The 18,409-nt window shown below is 49.7% G+C and overlaps 1 protein-coding gene across 2 annotated transcripts in view; it reads right to left on the bottom strand.

Moving 5' to 3' along the window:
• efr3a (EFR3 homolog A (S. cerevisiae)) overlaps window positions 1-18,409 on the bottom strand; it is a 71,111-nt gene that overhangs the window by 26,990 nt on the left and 25,712 nt on the right. For both annotated transcript variants that reach the window (XM_067252606.1, XM_067252605.1), the window contains 3 exons: window positions 16,236-16,357; window positions 11,477-11,626; window positions 7,009-7,149 (listed from right to left, as the gene is read on the bottom strand). In XM_067252606.1, the coding sequence (XP_067108707.1) occupies window positions 7,009-7,149; window positions 11,477-11,626; window positions 16,236-16,357 (413 nt within the window). The remainder of the gene's footprint in view (window positions 1-7,008; window positions 7,150-11,476; window positions 11,627-16,235; window positions 16,358-18,409) is intronic.

Genomic DNA, 18,409 nt, shown 5'->3' with positions numbered 1-18,409 from the left:
GTCAGATACGTGGAGCAGCAGTGCTGGAAGGTTCGTGCTCTGCCGCGGATAAACCCTGACTCTGACCCGACCTGGAGGCCGCAGCTCCTGCCTCCCTCGGCTAAGCGAGGCAGAACGAGGCAGTACGAGGCTCCATGTCAGACGACATCATCGATTCCTCCCCCGCTGGAGGCAGAACCCCGTTCCATCTCAGACGTACACCCACTAGCATGCTCACCTCACACACACACACACGCTCACCTTACACACACACAGCAACATCTTCGCTCAACAGTGGGTTGGAAGGGCAGTTGATTCATAAAAGAGATCTATAACTTCTCAAAGCACACCACACACACACACACACACACACAATCACATGCATACAAACGCCCACACTAGCACACACACGACTCAATCAATGCGACATGGGGGCCATTGGCCTTCCCGCGCTGTAATGAAACAGTGTCACCTGTCAAAAGCACAGCGGTGGCCATCAGTCACTTCTGTCGGATCCTATTCAATATCTGTGTGTGATGCTAAGGGCCAACACTAGGGTTCCTTCACGACCAAACAGCGCGACTCAAAAAGGGTCGATTCACGAGACGGGAAAACCGAAGGGGTCGATGTTAGACGCTGTGTGTATGTTGCGCTTTACATTTCCTTCACTTAGCTGACGCTTTCATCTGAAGCTCTATACAGGAAGTGAGGCGGGAGATCGAGGATCCCAGGGCAAGGTTCTACAGTGTCTCGTGGTCGGAGTAAAAGAGTGGAGCTTCCTGGCCGCATTGTCACCACATCTAAGGAGAGGCGAACAAAAACAATATTACAGCGTACTACAATACTACTAGGGAGTCAGGTGGCTGAGCGGTTCAGAAATCGGCTGGTAATCTGAAGGTTGCCAGTTCAATTCCCGGCTGTGCCAAATGACGTTGTGTCCTTGGGCAAGGCACTTCACCCTACTTGCCTCGGGGGGAATGTCCCTGTACTTACTGTAAGTCGCTCTGGATAAGAGCGTCTGCTAAATGACTACATGTAAATGTAAATGTACTAAGAGCGTCTGCTAAATGACTACATGTAAATGTAATAAGAGTGTCTGCTAAATGACTACATGTAAATGTGCTACTATGAAGCTACAGTACTATTAGTACACTCATGAGTGCAGATTCGTGCCAAACAGTGCAACATCAGGAACATGAATGCTAAGTGCAGGTAAGGGACAAGGTTGTGAGTTTCACTAGAAGTGATGGTCTGTTAAGTGCTGCTTTTGGTGCCCCTAGAAAAACAGAAGTTGAGAAGTTAATCGAACTGAATCTTGAAGCGGGGTCTTTATATCACAGTGGGGGGATTAGAGTATTATTTCAGACAAGAAAATCCCTAGAAATCCCTTATCCCTCAAAAATTACTGGTTTTCCTTGATTAAAATATATGTCTTTAAATTGTATATTTTCTACAGTAGCAACCAAGTGTTTTATAAGAGGAAAAAGTATTTCGTCATGGCCTCTAAAAGAATGTGTGCTGGTTTCATAATGGAGGAAGAGTTGGAGTCTTTCCATGTTTCTCCTCTTCCTGCTCCTTTTCCCTCTTCCTCTTCCCTCTCTCTCTTCCTCTTCCCTCTCTCTCTCTTCCTCTTCCCTCTCTCTCTCTTCCTCTTCCATCTCTCTCTTCCTCTTCCATCTCTCTCTTCCTATTCCATCTCTCTCTTCCTATTCCATCTCTCTTCCTCTTCCTTCTCTCTCTCTTCCTCTTCCCTCTCTCTCTCTCTTCTTCCCTCTCTCTCTCTTCCTCTTCCCTCTCTCTTCTTCTTCCCTCTCTCTCTTCCTCTTCCCTCTCTCTCTCTCTTCCCTCTCTCTCTTCCTCTTCCCTCTCTCTCTCTGTCTCTCTTCCTCTTCCCTCTCTCTCTCTTCCTCTTCCCTCTCTCTCTCTTCCTCTTCCCTCTCTCTCTCTTCCTCTTCCCTCTCTCTCTCTCTCTTCCTCTTCCCTCTCTCTCTCTTCCTCTTCCCTCTCTCTTCCTCTTCCCTCTCTCTCTCTTCCTCTTCCCTCTCTCTCTCTTCCTCTTCCCTTTCTCTGTCTTCCTCTTCCCTCTCTCTCTCTTCCTCTTCCCTCTCTCTCTCTTCCTCTTCCCTCTCTCTCTTCCTCTTCCCTCTCTCTTCCTCTTCCCTCTCTCTTCCTCTTCTCTCTCTCTTCCTCTTCCCTCTCTCTCTCTTCCTCTTCCCTCTCTCTCTCTTCCTCTTCCCTCTCTCTCTCTTCCTCTTCCTTCTCTCTCTCCATCTCTTTCTCTCCCTCTCACACCCCATCTCAAACTCACTCCTCTCTTAAAGCAAGCATACTGCCCTCCAGACAGAAAAAAAACAAGAGAGGGGAGGGAGGGAGAGAGAGATGGAATGAGAGAGGGGGGAAGAGAGAGATGGAATCAGAGAGGGGGGAAGAGAGAGATGGAATCAGAGAGGGGGGAAGAGAGAGAGACAAAGACAGATGGAGAAAGAGAGGGATAGAGAGGCTCTGTGAATTATAATAGCACCTACTGTCGCCACTGTGACGTCAATCCAACCCCAGCCCCCACTCCCTCTTTCCTTCCTACTCCCCCCCCCCTTTCCCTCTCCTCCCCTTCCACCCCTCCCCCCCGTTAACCCCAATCCCATCTATTTTTAGAGCAGCCTCGAAGACGCTTTTCTCTCTCTCCTCTACTCTCTCTCTCTCCTCTTTTCTCTCTCTCCTCTTCTCTCCCCCTGTATCTGCGAGGTGGACGACCAGCGAGCCTGAGAACCACAGCACGGCTGCGTTCACCATCACCAGAGCAGCACTCCAGGGCTCATTGACGACCCCTGCTCACCTCCCATGGCTGTGGGCACAGACGCACTAACAGCACAACATAACAAGGTGCAGGCTGTTAGAAGTAGCATAATCACGGAAGTTCAATAAAACCAACAGCCGTGTTCTCGTGGTGATACAAACAGAGACGTCTCCCTTGTTTGTTTCTGCGTTAATGGGCTGCAGTACCGCATGTTAGCCAGCAGGTGGCACATGCTTCTCCTTATGCAGCCTTGTGAGCAGGTTGTTGGTCAAGGGAAGTTAAAAGGGGCTAGAAAGGTGGCCAAGTTCCATAGACACATAGCAGGTTTCTAAGCGTGTGTGGCTGTGTGTGTGTGGCTGTCTGTGTGTGTATGTGGCTGTGGCTGTGTGTGTGTGTGTGTGTGTGCGCGCATCTCTGTGGTCCAGCTCTGTCTCAGCATGTACAGGACATGTTGCTCTAGGACAAAGTGTGTGTGTGAGGGTAAGTGTGTTTGTGTGTGTCTGTGTGTGTGTGCGGGACGAGTGTGTGGTTGCTTGTGTGCGGGTGGGTGCGTGTGTGTGTGTGCATGCGTGTGTGTGTGTGGGTGTGTGGGTGTGTGTGTGTGTGTGTGTGTGTGGGTGTGTGTGTGGGTGTGTGTGTGTGTGTGTGTGTGTGGGTGTGTGTGTGGGTGTGTGGGTGTGTGTGTGTGTGTGTGCATGCGTGTGTGTGTGTGGGTGTGTGTGTGGGTGTGTGGGTGTGTGTGTGTGTGTGTGTGTGTGGGTGTGTGGGTGGGTGCACGCTTTTGGCACCAAAGCCACAGCTGAGTCGTGTTGGCGGGCGTCCCCCCTTCCAGCTCGACCTGACATCAGAGCCCACACCACAGGAGCCAGGAGAGGCCTGATTGGACGAGAGCAGAGAGACCCTCAGCTGGGAGGAACCATCCATGACTCACCAAGCCAAGAGACACAGGCCACACGGTGCCACTCTAAAGATGCCTCCATCCCTCCATCCTCTCTTCCTTTCCAGTCATCTAAAATGACTTATGACTCGTACAAGCTGCGGTAGATATCAGTGATGCCCTCCCAGAGGGCAGACAGGAAGGTTGCAAGTTGGACACCATGTGAACACAGTCACAGATCCCTGGGGAGGCGTGACCCCCAGCGACCCCTAGCACACGGACCCCAGGAAAGCAAACTTCACTCAGTCTGTAGGGTCAGCTGCTCTCCAGCAAATACACGACCCAGAGGACCTCATTCTTCCTGCCTCACACAGAGGACCTCATTCTTCCTGCCTCACCCAGAGGACCTCAGTGTTCCTGCCTCAACAACAACAAAAAACACCACCAAGCCAGCAATCCTTCAGGAGTTATTGCAGGGATAACTGCATGAATGCCCTATCAAATTTAAGTGCTAAAATAGTAGTTATGACCACTGCAGCCATGGCAGTGAGAACATTTCCCTTGATAAGATTTCTTAATTTAAATAAACAACACATTATTCATTCTTATTTATTAAGTCACTAGATAAAGCATTTACACCAGAAAACAATTCCAACTAGATTTAAAATCTAAAAACAAGATGATCACACTCAGTTACATTCAGAAGTTTTACAGGCTACAGTAAGTGAATAGAATGTATTCTTCTTCAGTTGCTAAACTAATGACTTTAACCCACGACATTCACTCACATTCCCACCCCTGAATTTAATCTGTTGGATTGGGATTCCACCAAGGTTAGCGGACAGGTCAATATGCCAACCTACAGTACAGCTACCATCGCTTCTTCATACATCCTCTCTCCCTCCCTCCCTACGCTCTCCTCTCAATGTCTTTTCTGTTCATTCTGATTCTTTAACTGAAATATGCAACATTCAAACCCCAACTTCAGACATTTTAAAGATTCCTTTTAGCAGTCATTAGAAAACATCACACACACACACACACACACACACACACGTGAACACCCCACTTAAGTTCTTCTTAACATCAAATACAGGCCAAAAAGGGATGCAGGATATTCTAGACTTCAGAAGGCATGGTTAGCATTAAGTAGCCTCGCAATTACAGAGAACATCAGTCTTTTTAGATATTTCCTTCCCCTTGGAGAGAGAGAGAGAGAGAGAGAGAGAGAGAGAGAGAGAGAGAGAGAGAGAGAGAGGAAGGGAAGACAGCAATGAGCGAGGCATGTTTGAATGAAAAGATCTCCTTAATTGGCAAAATGACATCTCAAAGTGTGATGAAAACATGTAATTAAAAGAAGGGCCTTTGCTTTCTGGGTTCACCAGCGATTAGCTTCCCATATGGACCGAGGGTCAAAGGTCATCTTTTCAGGATAAGGAGGTAAACACTGAGCTTTAATGGGATTAACTACAGTGGAGAGATATGAGAGATACGAGAGAGAAAATGATTAAATATGCTACTGTATTTTATCTTCTTCATAATTTGGCCACATGTCAAGTATCCAAAGTAGAATGTAACTGATGGCTAATGACACAATATTAAGTGGAACACTTGATAGTTGAATGGAGCTTGAATGTATCAAAATATAGAGAATAAGGGTCCAATCCAACAGTATAAGTAGCAGTGCACTGCTGCTATGCAGATGGGAAGTATTTAAAGCATTAGGAACAACTGAGAACAACAGATCCAATTATTTGCTATCCCTAACATAGTGACACGGTTAACCCAACACATGCAGGATAGCTATCTACTGGGCTATCTACTCTAAGCAGTCGTTTGACGTCAACATAGTAAAAAAGTACCAAAACCTGTTTGAGCACAACGCTAGGGGTACCTCAACATCATTTATAGGAGACATAACTTCCAGACTCTGGGCTTGAATATTACAATCCACTGGAATGGAAAAAGTTTACGCTTCCTCAACTTCACAAAACAGTAAAATGGTGATGATGACTCTAATAGTAAGCCCATTAGAAAGCCACACTATGGGGCTCCTTCTCTATCTGTCACACTCCTGGATTTTAATTAGTTCCACACACAGGGAGGGAGGAGTCCGCTTCCTGCGTTCCCCTGCAGGTGTGGGAGAAGGTGTGTGTGGGAGAGGGTGTGTGTGCGACACTGTTTGGGTGTGTATGTGAGAAAAACAGAGATACGAAAAAGGGACGCAACACCATGTTTGGGTCTCTCCATTTCATATACACAAGCAAACACAAAGGGAAGGACAGCCAGGATAACGGCCCAGGCTGGAATCAAACCTGGGCCCCCGGGGTGGTGGCTTGTGTGTGTGTGTCTGTGAGTGTGTGTGTGTGAGTGTGAGTGTGTGTGTGTGTGCCACAACATCATAAAGACAAACGACCCCGGTCCAGGGTCCACCTCCCCCTAAAGGTGGGCCCTGGGAGGCGTTCAAAGCTGCGACCGCTAATGACTCCTCAGCTAAAATGGCCCCCCCGTGTGACCGTCAAATCCTTCCCCCTTCGCTCGCTTCCAGCCAGGCACATTCAGACGGTAATTGGGTGAAGTGTGAGCAGGAGCCCAGCGGAGAAGAAGGCGGCCAATAAGAAAGTGTGAATTAAATCTGGAATCACAGAAGGTCTTGGGATTGGAGACAGAAGGACTCAAGACCACCAGACCCTCTCTCTCCCTCTCCCTCTCTGTCTCTCCCTCTCTGTCTCTCCCTCTCTGTCTCTCCCTCTCTGTCTCTCTCCCTCTCCCTCTCCATCTCTCTCCGTCTCCATCTCTCCCTCTCCGTCTCTCTCCCTCTCTGTCTCTCTCCCTCTCTGTCTCTCTCTCTCTCTCTCTCTGTCTCTCTCCCTCTCTGTCTCTCTCCCTCTCTGTCTCTCTCTCCCCCTGTCTCTCTCCCTCTCCCTCTCTCTAACTTTCCCTCTGATTTCCTTTGTGTGTTGGGATGCTTACTGGGTGAGATAGGCAGAAGCCTGACTGTTCCTTCCTACCGTGTGTGGGTGTGATGAAAAAGAAATGGACAGAGAATTCAAATGATTTCGATTCAAACTGTCTCATGAGAACCCAAACTCAGGGCTGGGAGAAGAGTTCTCGGCCCACTCACCCTCACTGCAGAGTAGGTAGTGGATGTGCCACTTTTACCAACAATTTTGGGTTGTTATGTCGGGTATCTAGGTTTAGTAATTGTGTGTGTGTGCGTGTACGTATATGAGTGTGGTATAAGTGTGTGTGTATATATGAGTGTGTGTGTGACTGTATGTGTGTGTGTCTGAGTGTGTGTGAGTATGTATGAATGTGTGTGTGTGTATGAGTGTGTGTATGTGTGTGTGGTACTCACACTAGTACGGGACGGACGGCGTTGTTCATGTTGCCGTAGGCGGCTCGGCCCAGCAGCTCTCTGAAGCAGCTCTCTGCCAGAGAGGCAGGGTTCTCTTCCCCCTCCTGCCCGGACACTGACGGGGTGCTGGGGTGCCCCACCCTGAGAGAGAGGAGGGGGTTACTGTCTGCTTGTGTGTGGGGGAGTGTGTGGAAGGGTGAGAGAGAGAGGGGGGGGGGGGAGAGAGGGGGGGGGGGTTACTGTCTGCTTGTGTGTGGGGGAGTGTGTGGAAGGGTGAGAGAGAGAGAGAGAGAGAGAGAGAGAGAGAGGGAGAGAGAGAGGAAGAGGGAGAGAGAGGGTGAATATGTGTCTGCTTGTGTGTGTGAGAGAGAGAGAGAGAGAGAGAGAGAGAGAGAGAGAGAGAGAGAGAGAGAGAGAGAGAGAGAGAGAGAGAGAGAGAGAGAGAGAGAGAGAGAGAGAGAGAGAGAAAGAGGAAGATGAGACAGACATGGATAAAATGAGAGGTGATCGAGGGGTAATGAGTTACTGAAAGAGTTAGTGAGAGCAATCGATGTAGGAAAAGAAAGAATGGGATTTAGGAAAGAAGTTAAGAAAGAATTTAAGAAAGAATGATGAGAGTAAAACATGGCGAGACTGATGAAAGAAAATATATAGGTCAGAGGCCAAAATATTTCATTCAGTTAGGAGGACAAATTCAAGACCAGAGCACACCTTCAACAAGTCTTAGTGAGAAAACCAGGAGAGAGCAAGAGAGAGAGAGCAAGATAGAAAAACGCATAATACAGCGACGAGTGTAGCTTCCAGAACCATCTAATTATTGATTAGGTAAACCACCTATCCAAAAGGCACAAACATTGTCATACATCAAGCAGACGAAAATAGAAGTGTTTGATACACGTTCTATAAGGATAATTAGACTTTCTGTCCGTCAAGAAACAAACTGGCAATCCATTGTGTGCGACAATGACAAAAAAAAACGGATAATTTCCCGTGGAAGCCGGCCACAGACTCCTCAGGAGAGAAAACAATTCAATTGTTCTCAGCCCACATGCAGTTCATGGAAAATTAAACAATTATTGATTGTTTTCAAGGTGGGGGGGGGGGAGGCAGGGAAAACGCTGACTAAACCCAGAACTGGCCTGGAAGGAGCCGTCCAGCCTACATGATCTGATAGGAAAACAAATTCCCATTTCATATGGACTTCAGAAGAGAGTGGGGTCAGGCTCAAGAGAAGGCGTGAGGTTTGAAATGTCTCCGACAGAGAACAAAGTCTTGTTATCTTCTTTTTTTTTCATTTTTTTTTTCAGGGTTGGTAACAGAGAGAAACTGTCAAGGTCATCATCCTCAAAAGCACTGTGGCGTGACAACGTTTACGAAGAGGAAGGAGAGGATCCGGTGAGGGCGTGTTCTCCTGCTCAGGAGCTGCGGCGCTGCCGTTGTTCCCCCTCATGCAGGTCACGTAGAAGCCCTCGCTGAGAAGCAATTAACGGAATCCAATGTCCTTGACCGGTGCTTTGCACCAGGTCTCACATCAGGAAGATCAAAACACCGACACCCGACCGAGGGTTTGAAGCCATTTGTGTATTTCTGGTTATATTACAGATGTCGAGTGTCCTGCGAATGTGTATCTACAGTGTTGAGTGTGTGTGTGTGTGTGTGAGGCATTGGAGTATGGGTGAGTCTAGGTTATTATCGGTTGTTTGTTTGGGTGTATGCAATTTGCACATTGTGGATGAAAGAATTGTGAGAGGAAGAGAAATAATTACTGACTTACTACATCTTGTGGTCAGTAATATGTCTATTTTTATAAATATATATATATTTTTTTAAAGGTATATGAGCCAACTGACGCCACAACACAACTACGTGCACCGTACACGCCAGGTTAGCCCAGCCCTGGCCAGCAAGATCAGTAACATTGATTGGCTGGTGACTTGAGAACCATCACCAACTGGCAACCAATCAGTGCCTCCTCCTGGTGTCCATGCCGTCCCTGGTTTTGTGCTGCTCAGGCGAGATGCTTCACTCGCTGGGCACATTCTCACCACACAGGAAACGCAACCAATCAGTTGGGCCTGGATGCTTTTTTTGATTGTCATTTCAAAATGGCCTTTCCTCCACTGGTTCACAGGGTGAAGGCAAGTTTGGGGGAACAGCTTTTTTTTTACTGCTATATTAATCCCCAAAATGACAGAATCTGAAGGTCAGAATCGAATGATACAAAGGAGAAAGATGAGTACTAAAATCACAGAACTGGTTGGTCATGATGGAATCATGAGTCATAATACAAGGTTGTGAGAATGTACTGTACCAAAGCTTCTCTTCTTTGATGTGCTTGCACACACACACACACACACACACACACCAATGCCTCCCCCTAGGCATCACACAGCACTTCTATGGTAGTTCGCCCATGCTGGTCGGGAGGGGGGGGGGGGGGGGGATCCAGTTTCCGCCAGCCTCAACGACCGGCTATCTCTCCCAAGACAGACTTTTTCAAGTGTGGAGATTAGCTTTGCCAGTTGGGCGAGAGTTTTGGGAGGAACGTGGAGGATTACTGTCCTGGCCTGAAACTTCCTGGACAAAACACACATTCTTTGTTGCAGTCACTGTAGATATAGGTCAGGGATAACTCTCGTGGCACTTATCCGATCTTGTCAACTTCAAAGCAGGTGGTAGAGAAGTAAAGATGCTATGGTGGAATTTGACCAGGACAGGGCCTTGTAATGTGACGAGAGTGGTGGTAGGAGGGGGAGGACGGAGAGAGAAGAAGAAGAAGAAGAAGAAGGCGTCTTAGTGTCTACTCTGTAGACATATTATTCCCCGGCTGAGGAGACTGAGCCTGTGATATAATATACAATTCAAAATTGATTTTTTTTCTTCTACTCCAGAATAAGCCCCTTCAAGGATTTGATGCGTCGATCCTTTCGGTTTGTGTGTGGGCAGACCATACGCAGGGCCCCACAAGGCGAGTCCAATGTAACGATGATAGCCTGGAAGTCTCTCCTGAGGACGGAAGGCAATTGTGTAACTGAATAAAGGCGAACCTGTGCCCACTAGGAGCGCACACGAGATGGAGGCCAGCACTGCAAGGGTTAAAAGCCCCTCGTTTTAAATGCCTTTGTCCCAATCCAATTAAGCCAGTGGCATAATTATTAATTAGATCTGAGAGGAGGTAAGGGTCACAATGTCTCCGAAAATAAATGCCAGCCAGAACGCCCCAGCTGGAGAGAGGAGCACACATGCACCTGAATGTGATCTGGGCTCCAGGCGTTAGCTGGAGGTGAGGAACAAAAAGTACCGTCTTCCAAAAATAGCTTGGTTCACATGGAAACCACCCGATGGGCGGCGAGGAGGAAGAGCAGGGCAGTCTGGGAATTATGGGATACGGAGGCCAGAGGAAAAGGAGGGACAGGAGGGAGAGGGGTGGTAAAAGAGGGGGAGAAGAGGGGGAGTAAGAAGAGGGGCGGGAGGAAGGGGGGGCAGGAGGAAGAGGGGGGGAGGGGCAGGAGGAAGAGGGGGCAGGAGGAAGAGGGGGGGAGGGGCAGGAGGAAGAGGGGGGGGGGCAGGAGGAAGAGGGGGGGGCAGGAGGAAGGGGGGGAGGATGGGCAGGAGGAAGAGGGGGGGAGGGGCAGGAGGAAGAGGGGGGGAGGGGCAGGAGGAAGAGGGGGTGGGGGGGGCAGGAGGAAGAGGGGGGTAAGGAGGAGGGGCAGGAGGAAGAAGGGGGCAGGGGAGGAGGGGGAGAAATAGAGGGGGAGAGGAGGGGGAGTAAGAAGATGGGGGGGAGGGGGAGAAATAGAGGGGGAGAGGAGAGGTGGTGAAGCTCCATGAGATGAGGAGATAGAGAGGGGGAAGGCGGAGAGATGAGATGAGGAGATGGAGAGGGGGAGGGCGGAGAGATGAGGGGGTCGAGAGATGAAGGGGGGAGAAGGAGAGGGTGGAGAGATGAGGGGAGAGAGGGAGAGGGGGAGGGTGGAGAGATGAGGGGGGGGAGGGAGAGGGTGGAGAGATGAGGGGGGAGAGGGAGAGGGGGAGGGTGGAGAGATGAGGGGGGGGAGGGAGAGGGGGAGGGTGGAGAGATGAGGGGGGGGAGGGAGAGAGGGAGCCACGGTTGGGGGTAAGTCCCCTGGCTTAGGCTTACAGGGCAGCACTGATAGGCTCTCTGGAGAAAAGCATGCCTGGGTAAAACAGTCACATGGGAGTTTTCAGAACATGATATTAACTGAGGCTCAACCTGGATGGCTGAGGGTTTAAACCCAGTGAGGGGTTCACACATGGATGCTGACTCTGGGGGACATGGGTTCTGTTCCCATTTAGAGAGGAGAGAAAAACTGCAACACCAACACTCAGGAGAGAGGAAAGGAGAGAGACACAGTTGCTCCTGTACGTGAGTGTGTGTGTGTGTGTGTGTGTGTGTGTTGGGTGTATGTGTGTGTGTGTGTTGGGTGTGTGTGTGTTGGGTGGGTACCTGTCCAGGTCTTCTGCGTCCTGCATGTTGAACAGCATGGAGGGGATGAGCTTGTCCATGTGCTGGGGCTCCCAGATGATGGCCTGGAGCTCGTCATTCACCGTCTTCCTCACCACGCCCTGCAGCCCCTTGATCCCAGCCACCCGGATCCTGCACACACACACACACACACACACACACACACACAGTCAGAAACAGCAACACACACACGTCCACCGCCCTACACACACACCTTAAAGCAAATACTGTCACAACAGTCTCCAAAACGGTACATAAATAACAATAGAACCGAAAAGGCAGCTACGACACATTGAATCGACTCTCAATCCCCCTTGCAATGCCTCGCTTTGTCGTGTCTGTGAGTGGAGTGAGCAGAATGGAGCCGCAGGTAGGTGGCAGTGCGTGGCAGTGTGGGAACCTGTTCCTTCCTCCTGGGCTCTGACAGCAGTGTGCCCTGCCGGGCTCGGAGATGGCTACCCTCCAGAACGCAGGATGACCTTGCTGAGTCGCTCATGTGGTCAACGCAGGAGGAAACTCTATTTGGGAACCCCACCTACGTTACAGCCACATGCTCAGCCAGGAATGAAAAAACGAGAGAGAATTTCTGTTTGCTTCCGTCTCACGAGTTATTGAGTCATGTAATATAATATAAATAAATCCCCCCCCTTCTCCTTCCTAAATGCCAACCTACCCCCCCATCCAGCCACCCTACCACCCCCCTTTCATGAGCTCCCAGCCCCCACCACACCTCTCTGGAGCAACTTCTCAGCTGCCAGAGGTGTGATCTCTCTGCACCAATAATAAACAGTGATATTGCTGGTTTGGGTGCCGTATCCTCTGAGCCAGACGCACAGACAAAGAGGGAGAATGAGCAAAACCGAGAGAAAGGAAAGGAGGGGGAGGGAGGGAGGGAGGGAGGGAGGGAGGGAGGGAGGGAGGGAGGGAGGGAGGGAGGGAGGGAGGGAGGGAGGGAGGGAGGGAGGGAGGGAGGGAGGGAGGGAGGGAGGGAGGGAGGGAGGGAGGGGAAACTGGAGAGAAGGTGGAGGGAGACAGTTATTGAGTAAGAGAAAGAGATGGGAAGATGGAGAGGAAGGAAAATTGAGAGACAGAAAGAGAGCAGGAGACAGACAGAGGAAACGAGTGGGAGGGAGAGAGAGAGAGAGAGAGAGAGGGAACAGGAGAGAGAGAGAAAGAGATAGAGAGAGGGGGAACAGGAGAAAGAGAGAGAGAGAAAGAGAGAGAGGGAACAGGAGAGAGAGAGAGAGAGAGAGAGAGAGAGAGAGAGAGAGAGAGAGGGGGGGGGGGGGGGAACAGGAGAAAGAGAGAGAGAGAAAGAGAAAGAGAAAGAGAGAGAGAAAGAGAGAGAGAAAGAGAAAGAGAGAGAAAGAGAAAGAGAGAGAGAGAAAGAGAGAGAGGGGGAACCCAAGCGTTGCATTAATCCTCTCCTGGGTTTATTAGACTCGGAGGCTCCAGGTCTCCTTCTGAAGCAGCCGCGCGGCTCTGCAGCCTCTCCTGGGGACCAGGCTATTTATACCTCCACCGCAGGCTGCTGTGGCTGACTGCTGTGGCTGACTGCTGTGGCTGGCTGCTGTGGCTGGCTGCTGTGGCTGGCTGCTGTGGCTGGCTGCTGTGGCTGACTGCTGTGGCTGGCTGCTGTGGCTGACTGCTGTGGCTGACTGCTGTGGCTGACTGCTGTGGCTGACTGCTGTGGCTGGCTGCTGTGGCTGACTGCTGTGGCTGACTGCTGTGGCTGGCTGCTGTGGCTGGATGCTGTGGCTGGATGCTGTGGCTGGATGCTGTGGCTGGATGCTGTGGCTGGATGCTGTGGCTGGCTGCTGTGGCTGGCTGCTGTGGCTGGCTGCTGTGGCTGGCTGCTGTGGCTGACTGCTGTGGCTGACTGCTGTGGCTGGCTGCTGTGGCTGGCTGCTGTGGCTGGATGCTGTGGCTGGATGCTGTGGCTGGATGCTGTGGCTGGATGCTGTGGCTGACTGCTGTGGCTGACTGCTGTGGCTGACTGCTGTGGCTGGCTGCTGTGGCTGACTGCTGTGGCTGACTGCTGTGGCTGACTGCTGTGGCTGACTGCTGTGGCTGGCTGCTGTGGCTGGATGCTGTGGCTGGATGCTGTGGCTGGATGCTGTGGCTGGATGCTGTGGCTGGATGCTGGATGCTGTGGCTGGCTGCTGTGGCTGGCTGCTGTGGCTGGATGCTGTGGCTGGATGCTGTGGCTGGATGCTGTGGCTGGATGCTGTGGCTGGATGCTGTGGATGGATGCTGTGGCTGGATGCTGTGGCTGGATGCTGTGGCTGGCAGGCTGCTGGCTCAATGGCTTCCTGGCTAGTTGGCTTAATGACTTTCTGGCTGGCAGGCTATATGGCTGGCTTAATGGCTGGCTGGCTGGTTCAATTGTTCAATGGCCCAATGAGTGAGACGGCCTGCTAGCTAATGACTGGCTGGCAGAGTATCAAATATCAACAACAGGCTTTGGGTCAGCTGACTGACATAAATGACTTTAAAAAAATAAAACTTCATGAGAAGACTTAGTTAATAGTGCATACGGTTCTGTAGAAAAGTGGTTTTCAACCCTTGGTCCTCAGGGGCCAGTGTCCTGCATGTTTTAGATGTTTCCCTGCTCCAACACACCTGGTTCAAACGACTGCTCGTTATCAGGCTGTAGCAGAGCTTCCTAACGACCCGATATTGTTCCCACACTTTACAGTCAGAATACATCTATTTAACCCTTGTGTTCTCTTCGGGTCATTCTGACCCATCAATCATTGTGACCCACCGTCGTATTGCGACAACTTTACCGCATACAAAAACAAAGTGAAGCATTTTCTTTTAACCGTTGGGTTGTCTCAGACCCCCCACATTGCGACGGTTAAAAGAAAATGCTATTTATTTGTTTTTGTATTGGGTAAAATTGGGTAAACAACGATGGTTCGTTGTGAACCTTTGGGTCATGTGACCCGAAGGCAGCACAAAGGTTAAAATCAAGAATCTTATCTAAAGATTAGATATTATCATTGACTTCCACGGATGCCCTGTTAAAAGAGCTATTACGATTACATATATGGGGATAAGTAGTTTGGTGATCTTAATAGAGAGCAAAACTCTGTGTACACATCAGACCCAGGTGACACAGAGAGTGAGTAATCGTATAATTAACTCAGAATCTCTATGATGGTCCACAAGATTAATATTGCTTTTCTTCATCTGAATCAGATTCTACACACACTCCCCCCCCCACACACACACACTTCCCCTCAAACACACACACACACACCCCTCAAACACAGTCCGCACACACACTCCCCCCACACACCATCCATCTCAACCATTTTCTTTCAACTCAATGAACTGAGCAGAATTGTATTCCTGCTGGGACGAGAGACCACACAGTCTCCCTGGGGTGAAGCGAGAGATGGGAAAACGGAGAGATGGGTAGGAAATACGAATCACATGCTACAGTGTATCCATAGCCATGAGTGGACTGAAGTCCCAGTAGGGATGGCAGGAGCTGGTTGTGGAGTAGCCACATTGCTTGGTGGGATCAACTACTTGACAGGTGGGAGTCTGGCTGTAGATGATAGAAAGCTGGAAGTGGGTGGGTTCAGAACTAACACATGCACACTATCCTTTAAAAAGGGTGCACACTACAGTATCAACCATTTGCAAATCTTTTAACATGATTGTCGTATACAAATGATTTGCGAACGTAAAATTGTGTTTGCAAAACTGTGTTGTAAACATTGCAGACACATAATGGGAGCATCTATGAGGTTAAAGTAGGGCCCGTCTGGTCCAAATCAATGTATTGATTTTAGGATGCTTTGTTTGCACAACATTTCACTAAGTAGAAGAAACAATGTGAGGTGTTTGTTTAAATGGTTAGACGGACAGCAGATGAGGTGGGAGGAGAGGAGGAGAGGCAAGACGAGGTTGAGAGAATCAAGAATGATGATTCCACTCTTCATCGTGTGAAAACCCCTACAGATAATCTTCATGACTGCGATATAAAAAAAGCTGAATGGGTTCATCAAAACAGTATCTTTGTTGCATCTGCGTATTTCCGCAACAGATCGAAATACTAAACACAACTGATTAGACGCTGATTACACAAGCTCAACAATGAAGGCTCCTTCTCTCGCTCTACTGCTAACGAGAGCGCTACGACAGCTAACATGCTACTTCAGCTTCACAAACCACTGGGGGGGGGGGAAGATTCCCTGAGAAGATCATGTTCATTAGCTGTCCTGACGTCATTCTTCCTTCTACTCACACACTTAAACTCAGTTGTCTCCAGTCTCTGAGATGTCTCACTTTCAATCCAATTAGATGTGTCAACAATGTCTAACATTCTATGGTTTACAGACTGATTACGAGTAGTTAGGGTTCTACAGTGAATTGTATCGCCTATTAAAATGTAGAGTCTGTGATACCATTATGGTTAAACAGTAAGATAGCTTTCCCCACAATAATCATCTCCCAGGCACCTCCCACCTCTCCTGAGGTCCGGCCTCTCCTGAGGTCCGGCCTCACCTGAGGTCCGGCCTCTCCTGAGGTCCGGCCTCTCCTGAGGTCCGGCCTCTCCTGAGGTCCGGCCTCACCTGAGGTCCGGCCTCACCTGAGGTCCGGCCTCTCCTGAGGTCCGGCCTCTCCTGAGGTCCGGCCTCTCCTGAGGTCCGGAAGAAGACTCACCTCACCTGAGGTCCGGCTGGCCTCACCCGAGGTCACTACAAACATGCACCTGGTCGCTCACCTCGTCCTGACCTCCTGGTCCTCGTGTGTGGAGTGGCACATGGCGCTGAACTGCGACACGAAGAAGTCGTAGCGGCGGTGATAGGACGGCGTGTCCTCCTCGATGTTTGCGAACTTGACGAACTGAGGGAGAAAGCGACAAAAGAGTTTCAACGTGTTTTCAACGACTCTCTTACCTCTTATCTGCAAGCTCTGCAGAGTGACGAATGATAACCTGATGAACCTAATGGACCACAGACAAAACGGTATGAATTAGCCTCAGGCTCCTCTGTCAACCCTGGACAAAGGCTCGTGTAGCTAGGGAAGGTTTGCTACAATACATTTGAACAAAATGACAGTTGGAACCAAATGACAGTGCCAATATGCCTGGGAATAATTACTAGCTGGTGCTAATCATAATCATCATTGGGAGGAGAGCATCCACCTACTGACGAAGGTGAGCGCAGCCTGAAGACTAATGAAGACGATCATCAGCAGCCATTGTGACCGCCTGGTCTTCCTGCGGTGAATCATTCAAGCTTCGACCTCAACTTCACCCAATTGAAACTCATCATCAGCTCTTGGGAGTGCTCCCCCGCACTCCGACACACACACACACACACACACACACACACACACACAACACTGACTTCCCCCTTCTCGTCTCCAGAAATCCCTGTACTCCTGTACAATACGCCACTTGACCTACCCTTTATAATCCTGTCGTTTGCCAAGGGCCCCCCCTCCCCAACTGATTTTCATTCAGCCCTCATCGACTCAACCGCTAAAAGCCTGCTGCTACCTGGTAATTTAGCCCAATTTTTTATCCAACCCCACTTGGACATAATAGGCCGGCTTGCGAGTTACGTGTGAGTGTGTGTGTGTGTGGACCGGTAGCTGATGGCAAGGTAACATGGCAAACCCCTCGATGACCAAACGTGATGAATGAGGGGAACCTGGACTCATCTCCTCCATCTCTCACTGTCCTGGTCTCTACCATCGACTGAAATAAAACATTTTATTGGGTCACATTTTTCAGCTATATCACCCAGTTCTACTGGAATCACTAAAACAAAAACAAAAAAACAAAAAAAAGCCTTCCAGTTCATTGATTTCGAACAAGGCCTGCTTCCCACTCTCGATGGAAACACAGAGCTTTCTATCCTGCAAACAGAGCGATATCTGTGGACATGCTTCGTCTGGGACAGACCAGCCTCTCTGTGAACAAGACTGGCGCTGGAATAACACTGTGGGACGGAAAAACCAACAAGCAACAACCGAACCCTGCAACATACTCAATCTACCACCGGCCAACAGGAAGTGAGCTGTGCGCGTTCAAGGTTGTGTGTTTTCGCTCCTCAGTATTCACCGCGATCCGGTATTTAAGGGTGGGAAAGCTGAACTGGTGAATCTCTATTCGACAGCAGGGGCAAGCAACCACTGCGAACTTACCAGGCGGAAGAGTGAAGGAAGGACTGGAAAACTAGCAGCCGGCGCCCTGGGGTCCTCCATCTCTACTGGTATCCATGACAAGACACGCAACGTACATGACAGACAGGCCCCGTGGCGCTATGTCTAAGGCAGCCAGCACTCTCCCCTGAGAGTCAGCTCTGATGAATGGGCTCTACGTGTCTGAAGGAAGCCATGTGCGCCTTCAGACATTGCAACTGTATAGACAGACTGGGGGGAAGTCCTTTTATCTCTCAGTCTGGAGTTTTCACGTTTTAGTTTTGCGTGTGTTGGTGTGTGTGTGTGTTGGTGTGTGGTGTGTGTGTTGGTGTGTGTGCGTGCGTGTGTGCGTGTGTTGGTGTGTGTGTGTGTTGGTGTCGCGCCTCCCTGCACACGTCTGTGTGATCAAACGCATGACGAATAAAGGCTTCTTCTTCCGTGTCTCGAGTCGTCTGTTTTAAAGTATTCAAAATGTATTTTAAAGAGCATAAATTATCATCGCAAACATGCACTACTCTAGCCTGGCTCTGCCCTCCTACGTACTTCCGCTCAATTTTGATTTTGCTAAAAATGATCAGTCAGCAACTTCCTGCTCCAGTAAGATGGTCAGATGTTGCATAGCTACTAGTCCCAGACATGTATGGAAATTAAAATAATGGAATCAACATTTACTCCCTGTTAGTATGAAGACTACCATACTGTACATATATCCCACAACGTAGCCCAATTAATTTCAGCATTTCCTTC

Source organism: Osmerus mordax, chromosome 16 (genome assembly GCF_038355195.1).
Source record: "Osmerus mordax isolate fOsmMor3 chromosome 16, fOsmMor3.pri, whole genome shotgun sequence".
In the NCBI taxonomy this organism is placed as follows: Eukaryota; Metazoa; Chordata; class Actinopteri; order Osmeriformes; family Osmeridae; genus Osmerus; species Osmerus mordax.
The sequence above is the reverse complement of the archived record's forward strand: the minus strand, read 5'-3'. Positions and strand labels throughout refer to the sequence as shown.